The following is a 10,335-nucleotide window of genomic DNA, read 5'->3' as shown; positions in this document are numbered from 1 at the left end:
GTATGTAACAGCCTCTCTTATTGTTTGTACCAGAATAATTAAGTCTTCATTATTAGCAAATTAGGCAGTGAATAGAGTGACAAAGGAGTACAAATCTCACAAGAAGTACTACGACTATTTTAAGTATGATAAACAGCATTTTATTTTTTCTGTCTTGCGCTTACAGTCATGCTAATTTCATTGTCATGGTAATGACTAAAACCTCTCCTATTTTCTTATTTATTTATAAGAAAATTTCCTATGAAGGAAAAAAATAATAATTTTAATTTGATTTCAAAAAAGCATTTTTGCTGAAATGTAGAAATGTTTGAAATGATATGAGGTTCAAAATGTAAAACATGCTTAAACTTGCATTTAATTAATTTCTGGCTCAAATCAAACATTATAATGTGGTTTAAATTTGTGTGGACTCTAAACATGTTGAGAAAATGATTAATTCTAACTGAGTTCTTCCAGTGAGGAGGAGTTAATGCAAAACAGCAATGTCTTTCATGTGTACTTATCTGACAGCAGAAAGGATGACAGAGAGCAGTGGACTCACAGTTTAACAATATGGACTTCAGGGCAGGACTGCTGCTTTTAACTGTGTTCTTGGCAGGTGAAGATTTTTCACTTACAGATATAAATATTTTATTGTTTGATCCTACTCCTGTTATAGTAAATGACCACTTTTCTTTGTTCTTTTTTTAATCCGACAGGTGTCGATAGTCAGACTATAACACAGTCTGAATCAGTGGTTAAAAGGCCAGCAGATTCCCACAGACTGACCTGTACAGGCTCCAACATTTATTTCAGCAGCAACTGGATGGCCTGGATCAGACAGGCTCCTGGAAAAAGACTGGAGTGGGTTGCCAGTATCAGATATGACAGTCGTGAGATCTATCACTCTCAGTCAGTTCAGGGCAGGTTTACCATCTCCAGAGACAACAGCAAAGAGCAGCTGTATCTGCAGATGAACAGCCTGAAGACTGAAGACACTGCTGTTTATTATTGTGCTCGAGAGCCACAGTGACTGGAGCTGGTTGAATGGCTGTACAAAATCCACCATAATGTATGTTTGTTAAAAATACAACTTAAGACTATTCTCTCATACCACAGAGACAATGCTTGTATGATTTTGTTGTTAAAAGCATTGCCAGAAACAGAAACCTCAACTTTTAGTATTCTGAACAAAAAGTAGTGCTTATCAGAATATTGGAGGACAGTCAGTGACACATCGTTCCGTAACTTTTCGATTTGGCTATTTTGTCTATTTTAAGAACAGAAAAAACAAAGGAGAAACTCTGATTGTCATGCTCATTCTTTACCTTTGCTCAACCTTTAGCCTTCACTTACTCCTTGTGTCATTAATTCATACTGTCCTGTATTCTCCTTCTTCCAATGCCAAGTCACATCTTCCTTAAACTCTAACCATGCTGCAAGCTGCACCCACCCATAAAAATATGCAAAATGTCTTCATCTTGTGTATCATTTTAGGAGGTGAGGGTGAGGAAGAGAAACTGAGCTTTGCATATCTGCTTATTCACTGTCAACTAAACTCTGTGTCTGTTTCAGCTGCTTGTGATCACAGTGAATCTTCTCTTATCAAAACTACTAGTATAGAAGGAACAAATAAAATTGATAATAAAGTTGATATTAAACCATATTCACTAAATAGGTTTGTTTTTATAACACAAATGTAGGTTTTGGACTCATAGGGTATGAGACGAACACACAACTCATCCCGTCCTGTACTCTTTTTCGTTAATGCCAGTGCACATCCTTCTGATTCCCATTCTGCAAATTGTCACTATCACTAATGCACAAATTATCTTTATCTTGGGAATCTTTTTGCTGGGAGGAAGAGAGGAAGAAAAATGTTTATTCATAGGTTCTTTTTGGTCATTGATCAGTGATCATTATTACCAATAGAAGTATGCACTAAAACATAAAAAAGCTGGCTCTACTAACATCACACACAAGGCAAGCTTTACAAAAAACAACTCCTCATTAAGATCATTGTTTTGTAGCAGAAAAAAACCACATGTACAAATTTAAGGGCTAAGCCTTTGGAGTGTGTGTTGAACACACAGAGTGTGTTCAACAATAGAGAGCATGCAATGAAAAGCCTTTTACTAATTGAGAATAACCACATTTTTTTGGATAATGAGTTCAATTTCTTAAAATTATTTAAAAATGACCTGTATGACAAAGTGCATTAGGCTACAAAAAATTTTAAAAAGCAACACATCATGCCACGATCTAAAGAAAGTTAGAAACAGCTAAGAACCAAAGTCAGTGGCACCGATCACCACCTGCACTCATGTATATATCTTTCTACGTAGCACTCATAATTCTTATTCTCATGTATATCTCTCATGTATATCTCATGCACATATCTTTCTTTCTACATAGCACTTTAATTCTTATTGTTTGCACTGAAGCACCGCAGCAATTTCCTAATGTTGTAAACCTCAACATCTGGCAATAAACCCCATTCTGATTCTGATTCTGATTCTGATTCTGATTCTGATTCAGTGACATCTGTCAGTCCGGGGCTGTATGTTCTAGACATAACAGATTCACTCAATTGAAAAAAGAATTATAACAATACATTACATTTAAAACAAATTGTCTATATACTGTTGACACCTTAAATGGATCAAAACATAATATATTCAAGAATATGCAAATAATAGTTACTTAAAAGGGAGTGATGTCGCAGAGTGATGTCTGCCTGTCAGTGAAAAGACAGATCAGCTTAAAGATTTCCTCTTTAGCATCAGTCATGTTAGCTGTGATACTGCTGCTGGCTGCTGGATCATGTGAGGAGCTTTTAGTAAATTCCCTCATATAAATATATTAGAAATACTTCATTGTCAGATGAATGATGGATGTAATGTTAATTTCTGTTTCCACAGGTGTGTACAGTATTGATCTCATTCAGCCAGACTCAAGGTCTGTGCAGCCTGGACAGTCTTTTTCCATCACCTGCCAGGTTTCTGGTTATTCTATGACTGATAACAGCTATGCAACAGGTTGGATCAGACAGCGTGAAGGAAAAGCAATGGACTGGATTTCTCATCAGTGGGGTGGAGGCACCCTTCGGCAAAATGGTGATTTAAAGAACAAGTTCAGCTACAGCAGAGACACTTCTGCCAGAACAGCAACAATAACAGGACAGAATCTGCAGACCGAGGACACAGCTGTTTATTACTGTGTGCGTGTTAGTGACACAGTGATCCAGAACACCAAGAGACCTGCACAAATACTCAGAAACCTGCAAGACATGCATGGTGTAAACTTGAATATCAACAACGACATGAAAAAATGACATGAATTAACAGTCACTGCTCACTTCTTCCCTAACACACTATATTCATTTGATTAAATTTAACACACAGCTGTGTGTGATGTATTCTTACTCCCACTTATTAACAAATTCACATGTTGAAAGACTTTCAGAAATGAATAGTGTTATTGATTGTGTAGTTGCAACATGTCTCAGTATTTTGTAAACCACAGGTTGTGTCCTTCTCAAGCTGCACCTCAGACTCATAAATAAGCACACTCAAACATCTATTCTACCCCTATACCTATCATACATTTCAGGCTTCACAGCTGAAGTCTCAGCCAAGTACAACAACACTGAACAGAGCATGCAACTTTGGCCCTCATTTCAGGTGACCAAAGTGTGTATCAGTGGTCATCACTTTGTGTCATTATGGATTCTTTCATTGATGTATGGATGGAATACCTACCAGGGATACTGTTAACATGGCTTACACTCTGGTGGTTGCTGTCATTGTTCCAAGGTGTGTTGATTGTCAGATCATAGCAGAGTCATCCATATAACATCTGGTTTTAATGTAGTATCTGTTACCCACAGTCAGTCCAGGGCAGATTCATGGATTCTTCATTCCAGTAGTAAAGTCTCCAGAACAATACTGTCTTCCATCTTATTGAAAACCTCATAGGATGTATTTTTGTTTGTCCCTATAATAAAGAACATTTTTCTTTTTATATCTAATTTCAATATCTTTCTAATGAAATTGAAAAAAAACCCCAAAAAGACTTGAATTTCAAAGTAAATGTTTCATGAAATATGGAAATGTTTCAAATTATATAAATTAGAAAATGTTACAAAGACTTAAAAAAAAGTAAAATATTAATTTGAGTGCACTAAAAGCACTTTGAGTTATATTAGAGACATGCTAAATGTGGTTTAAGTATGTCTAAATTTAACACATGTTGACCAAATGATGCCCAAATTAATTCCAATTGAGTCATTCCAGTGAGGAGGGGTTAATGTCTACTTATCTGACAGCAGAGACGATGACAGAGAGCAGTGGACTCACAGTTTAACAGTATGGACTACAGGGCAGGACTGCTGCTTTTTTTCACTTATAATGACTCTTATTATATTATAAAAGAAGATCACTTTCTTTTATTATTTTTAACCTGACAGATGATGATAGTCAGACTACAAAACAGTCTGAACCAGTGGTTAAAAGGCCTGGAGGATCCCATTAGATTTGAAACTAGATTAATAAAATTGAACTGAATTGAACTGAAACCGTCTCTTATAATTGTTTACATGTTAGGGATACAGTAGTCCAAGCCACCAAGAGATGTGCAAAAAGACATGGATAATGTAAATTTGAATATGAACATGAATTAACAAATGTGTTTCTACTTCATCTTCCACAGAGAAGTCACAATGTATCATAAATCTGTCTCACCCAAATACACAGATGATTCTTTACTGTACTATTCAATACCAAAATGATTCAAACTATCAGTACAGCTTAACAACTAGCACACTTATATTAAACCACATTCACTATATAGGTTTGCTTTTATAACTAGGATGTAGATTTTGGCTGATGCAGTATGAAACAAACAGACAAAACAGAACATAGAGTAAATGAATTGTTTTATTTACAGAAGTAAGCAAAAAGAAGAATGAGTTAAATAAAGATGTGTTATGAATTGTGAGTTTGTATGAGCCTGTTGTATGAACAAAAGAACTCGACATATTAACTCTAATAATTACTTAAAACCTGCAACCTCCACTGTTCATAAAGGATATGCCCGCCACTGGAATAACTGTCTGGGTACAAATAGCAAAAATAAGACAGTGGAAGGGGACTGGGGAGGGGGTTGTACTGAAAAACAATGTTGAACACTAGAGGGCACATAATGACAAGTTCCTCACCTCTGCCAGTATCCAAAGAAACGACAAAAAGGTTTTCAACAGGTAGTTCAACAGTGACCGTGCAATCATTTTTGTTGTAGTTTGTTCTGGTGCTTGAAAACCTGAGCATCATTTGACTGTCGACCTCCTTATCTGTGACATTTCATTACTGTGATAGTATAGCTTACACTACTGTATATTAGAGAGCTGACAAAACATTCTAGTATACTTACTTCCAAATAACTAACACACATAAAAAAATATTAAACACACTAAGAAAAATCACAAATTGACAATGCAAATATATTTTGCATATGTATTTATATGTAGTGTTGCAACAAAATGTTAACTTGTTTCGTCTCTCTTTCTTTAACTGCATGTCAGATACACAAACAGGCAAATTCAAACTGACCTAAATACCCACCCACTCTGCCTACACAGCATAAAAATCTCTCATTCGTATCAGCATTTACAGTTGAAGTCTCAACCAGGTTATGACCATGACCATTGTACAGAGTCTGCTCCTTTTGACTCTCATCTCAGGTGAGTGAAGTCTGTTAGGAAGAGACAAGATAGGAAGGGAATATTTGGATCTCAGCTCCTTCCCATCATATAAACTCTCTATTTCTTTCAGCTGCTTGCTGTCAGTCTCTCACCTCGTCAGAGCCAGTGGTCAGCAGACCAGGACAATCAGTCACTCTGTCCTGTAGAGTTCAAGGAATCGCTCTGTCTTGGTTGCACTGGATTCGTCAAAAACCTGGGAAAGGACTAGAATGGATCGGACGCATTGATGATGGGACCGGCACAATATTTGCCCAAAGTCTTCAAGGCCAGTTTTCCATCACCAAAGACACTTCCCAAAAAAGTGTGAATTTAGTGGTGAACAGCCTCAAACAGGAAGACTCTGCAGTTTATTACTGTGCACGAGAGCCACAGTGAAATAAGAGACTGAAAGGCCATGCAAAAACTGTGTGTGTGAGGACCACTGAACCATTTCAGCCTAGTGAGCTAAATACTGATGGAGTTATCCATGAAACAAATGAGTAAAAATACAATTGTCTAATGGTGTGGTCATTAAATCGTATAGAACTAGCTGGACTTGTAAGACATCACCTTTGTGACTGCTGACATTGTATATGAAACGTAACAGTCCTAAATTTAAGCCCCTAGATAGAAACATTAAACCGTAAAAAAAAATCCCAAATTTGTTCACTTGCAGCTGCCAAACTGTTTTGAAAGAAGTAAGTTACCTTGTGCCTTCAGCTCATTTCACTCACAGCCAGTTGCAGGAAATTTGATCAGCGAAGACAGTGAAACTGCATAAATTTAGCACAAAAGAAAAATATTAATTCCAACTCTCATTTAATATAAAATCTTGAAAAATAATAAGAAAAAAATAAATACATATAAAGCTTGTTTTATAAATGAACTCACGAAGTTCAGAGAATTGGTGTGGGTAGCTAAAGCCATAAGCTCCAATAAGCTAAAGGCAGAGTGGGTTGTCTACATTTCTGGTCCGAGTGGAAGCAATACATATTATTCCACATTTTTCACCATTTCCAGAGACAACACTCAGGATCAGGAGCATCTGCATATTAACAGCTTGGAAAAAGAAGATTCTTTCATTTATTATTGTTCTTTGTTCTATTGGACATGTCTCAAATTTTTAAATCAACCAGACCCTACAAATATTAAGCTTTTACTTTATTTTGACATTTACAATCAACAAAACCACACTCTTAGTAGGTAGGTCTAACCTCTTATCAACAGGTTTCATTTAAATGCATTTTAATGTGTTACTTGTTTTTGACACTTTAAGGAGGAGTTCATGCAAATATTGATCTGCCAATCTTTAATTAGTTCACAACAAAGTGAAGACGAGTAAATGAGACAGACAACAACTTTTCAATATGTTTTTATCTACATCTATAATGCTTCAATGCTATCAGTGATTCCTGGTAACTACCACAGCTCTGCATTCATGCAGTCAGACGCTTACTGAGTCTGAACCAGTGATAAAAAAACACCCTGGAGATTCTCATAAACTGACTTGTACATATGCAGGAATATCAGATGGTGATGCTGCTATCAGCTGGATCAGACAGGCTGAAGGAAAAGGGCTGCAGTGGGTTGCTTACATTTCTGCTCCGGGTGGGAGCACTAAAAGCTATTCCACATCTGCCCAGAATCGCTTCACCATTTCTAGAGACAACAATGTGGATCAAGTGTATCTGCACATGAGCAGCTTGACAACTGAAGATTCTGCCATTTATTATTGTGCTCGAACGCCACAGTGAAACAGGAAGCCACAGAGCTGCACACGAAACACTGCAGATGTCACTTTGTGACGCTGATGGTCAGAATTCTCTTCATATTATTTTTTAACTAACCTTGAATGTTCTATACATTTATTGGCCTCATATTTATATCACAAAATGTTATAAAGTGAAAGAAAGTAAAATGTTTACTTTGCAAGTTTGCTTTTCTTTACTACATTTACTATATTTATATATCACAATTTTATGTCAGATATTATGTGATAGGGAATATTTGTTGTTATTGTTGTGATCAAGTTTGTTTTATAATTTCATCTTCATCATTGACCACATCAACAATGGTCATGTTAGCTCTGATACTACTGCAGGCTGCTGGATCCTGAGGAGGTTTCGCTGGATTCACATGTTCAATTGTTTGGATGTCAAATTCTGTTTGTCTTTCAAGTGCTTGTTGTCAGGTTTTCACCGAATGTCAATAGAAAATTGTACTTAGTAGTCAGTATAATCTTTTAATGATATAAGTTTGCAAATGGTAGAATACTGCATGTTGACCTTTTGATGACTTAGGCTGTTGTTCACTACAAGACTTTGTGTGCATTCCAGAGTGTTCTGGCATTCACACCCACATCCTGGGAACATGGGAGAGGTTGTATCTTCTCCTATTGTTTCATGGTAGGATAAACGTAGCTATGCCAGTTTTAGTCTAAGTGCCTTTTGTTTAGATGAACTGCTGGACTTCCAGACCAGCAGGTTTAGGGAAGTCCCCCCCCCCACACACACACACACGTATACACATCCACATTCCAATGTAAAGAACAAATGCACCCACTGATGTATAAAATAAAGACCAGGGCAGTGGCAGAGCGCCAGTCTCGGAGCCCTCACTCCTGTGCGAGTGCTCTGTGCTGCCCTTGCATGCAAGTAAAACTGTGTGTTTCTCCTCTCTGATTCTCAGCTGAAGAAGTGTCTTAGAATACATCTCTTGACACACCTCATCATAGCCAATGGTCAATTTTACTTCCACCTAATTAAAACAGTAAATAAACAGGGACATGGTTATTTACTGGTGGTTTTATGTCACCTCACAGCAAGAAACCATGGGTTCAAATTTACTGGTCAGCTGGGGCATCTCTGCATGGACTGTGTCTGGTGTTCAAACACATGTCTCATGGTCCCTGTGTCTCCCCGGCTGGCTTGAACAGGCTAGAGGTATTTGTTGTTGTTTTTCTCCCTCAGTCTGTCTCTCTTCTGTCTCGCTTGCCTGGGTGGAGCTCACTGTTGGCTCCACTCTTGGCTTATTATTGGCTATATTATTGGCTTATTATTCCTGCCTCTCCCGGCCACCATGTAAGACAGTGGCTCACTATTTATCAATCAATATTGATTGATAAATACTTCAAATAGAAAATGTATTTCTAAAAAAAACTTCTGGATAAGATAAAGGATTAACTATTGGATTAGCTATCTCATTTCTGAAATCCCACAGTAATGCAAGTTATCCACACTCTTTGTGGAGTGGTTAGACAGACACATGATGGCTGCCTGGCTTTTTTTTTTTTTGCACTGCTAAGAGATGTGTGTGCTTAAACAAAGTCCTTTCAGCCTCTGTATTTACACTCTATCACTGGTATATGTAGAATGAAGGGACTCTGTGGTTAAATTGAGATCTGAACATCCAAGTGTGGGCCTGTGGTGTGACCACCAGTTGAAGGCTTTATGCTCATGTCTAGTTTTCAAATGAGCTCAATAAAGGGCTCACCTGCCTTTCTGCATTACTACTCACCAAGCCCTAACAACGCACCCATCACACTGTTAACTTACAGAAAGCTAACATTTGTGGTGGTTGCTGCCATTGTTTCAAGATGTGATAAATCTCAAACCTTAACAGAGTCTGAAGCAGCTGTTAAAAGATCTGGAGAGTCCCACAGACTCACCTGTGCAACATCTGGATTTGACTTCCACAGACTCATGTGTGAAACTGGATCAGAGAGACTAAAGGATTCAAGCAGATTGCTTATGAAGTCCCAGACCTCAACAGTCCCACAGGCTCATCCATACAACATCTGGATTTAATATAATGTAACTTTTACTCCCAGTTAGTCCAGAACAGATTCACTATCACCAGAGATGATTCCACCAGTAAAGTTTATCTGCAGATGAACACAGCAGTTTTAACTGTGCCAAAACCACTGAGTTTTCAATGGGACATGAATTCATGAAAAAGCAACAACAACAAAAAAAAAACCACAACATAATATTCAAATATTGAATTCATCTATGTCTCTGTTCTAACACTATTCATGCCTACCAATTGAGGGCCAAGTTAACCCCTCCTCACTTTGAGTCAATGCAAAACTCAGATGTCTTTCATGTCTACTTATCTGTCAGCAGAGAGGATGACAAAGAGCAGTGCACTAACAGTTTAACAGCATGGACTTCAGGGCAGGACTGCTGCTTTTAACGTTGTTTATGGCAGGTGAAGATTTTTCTCTTATGAATAAAAAAATGTTTTGTTTTTGTTTTTTTTGTCTTACTATCTTATTGCAAATGACTTTTTTTCTTTTTTGATCTTCTAGGTGTTGATAGTCAGACTATAACACAGTCTGAACCGGTGGCTAAAAGACCTGGAGAATCCCACAGGCTGACCTGTACAGGCTCCAACATTGACTTCAGCAGCTACTGGATGGCCTGGATCAGACAGGCTCCTGGAAAAGGACTGGAGTGGGTTGCCAGTATCAGATATGACAGTGCTTACATCTATTATTCTCAGTCAGTTCAGGGCAGGTTCACCATCTCCAGAGACAACAGCAAAGAGCAGCTGTATCTGCAGATGAACAGCCTGAAGACTGAAGACACTGCTGTTTATTATTGTGCTCGAGAGCC

At 37.6% G+C, this 10,335-nt stretch overlaps 3 gene segments (V, D, J or C); all 3 read left to right on the top strand.

Moving 5' to 3' along the window:
• The first annotated feature begins 534 nt into the window (after positions 1 to 534).
• Positions 535 to 1,036, top strand: LOC102210204 (Ig heavy chain V region 6.96-like). The segment is given in 2 exon segments: positions 535 to 598; positions 699 to 1,036. Coding segments are annotated over 2 exon segments (360 nt in total).
• A 1,659-nt stretch (positions 1,037 to 2,695) lies between these two features.
• Positions 2,696 to 3,313, top strand: LOC102209901 (Ig heavy chain V region PJ14-like). The segment is given in 2 exon segments: positions 2,696 to 2,804; positions 2,901 to 3,313. Coding segments are annotated over 2 exon segments (522 nt in total).
• Positions 3,314 to 9,855: 6,542 nt separating this feature from the next.
• LOC102209626 (Ig heavy chain V region 6.96-like) lies at positions 9,856 to 10,324 on the top strand (the record flags this gene model as incomplete). The annotated part of the segment is given in 2 exon segments: positions 9,856 to 9,928; positions 10,029 to 10,324. Coding segments are annotated over 2 exon segments (342 nt in total), but the record flags the coding sequence as incomplete, so codon positions are not given.
• Between the last annotated feature and the right edge of the window lie 11 nt (positions 10,325 to 10,335).

The sequence above is a fragment of the Pundamilia nyererei genome, unplaced genomic scaffold, assembly GCF_000239375.1.
Source record: "Pundamilia nyererei isolate P.nyererei 1_Seehausen unplaced genomic scaffold, PunNye1.0 scaffold00321, whole genome shotgun sequence".
NCBI classification, from domain to species: domain Eukaryota; kingdom Metazoa; phylum Chordata; class Actinopteri; order Cichliformes; family Cichlidae; genus Pundamilia; species Pundamilia nyererei.
Note: the sequence above shows the minus strand (reverse complement) of the source record. Positions and strands in the feature narration are given on the sequence as shown.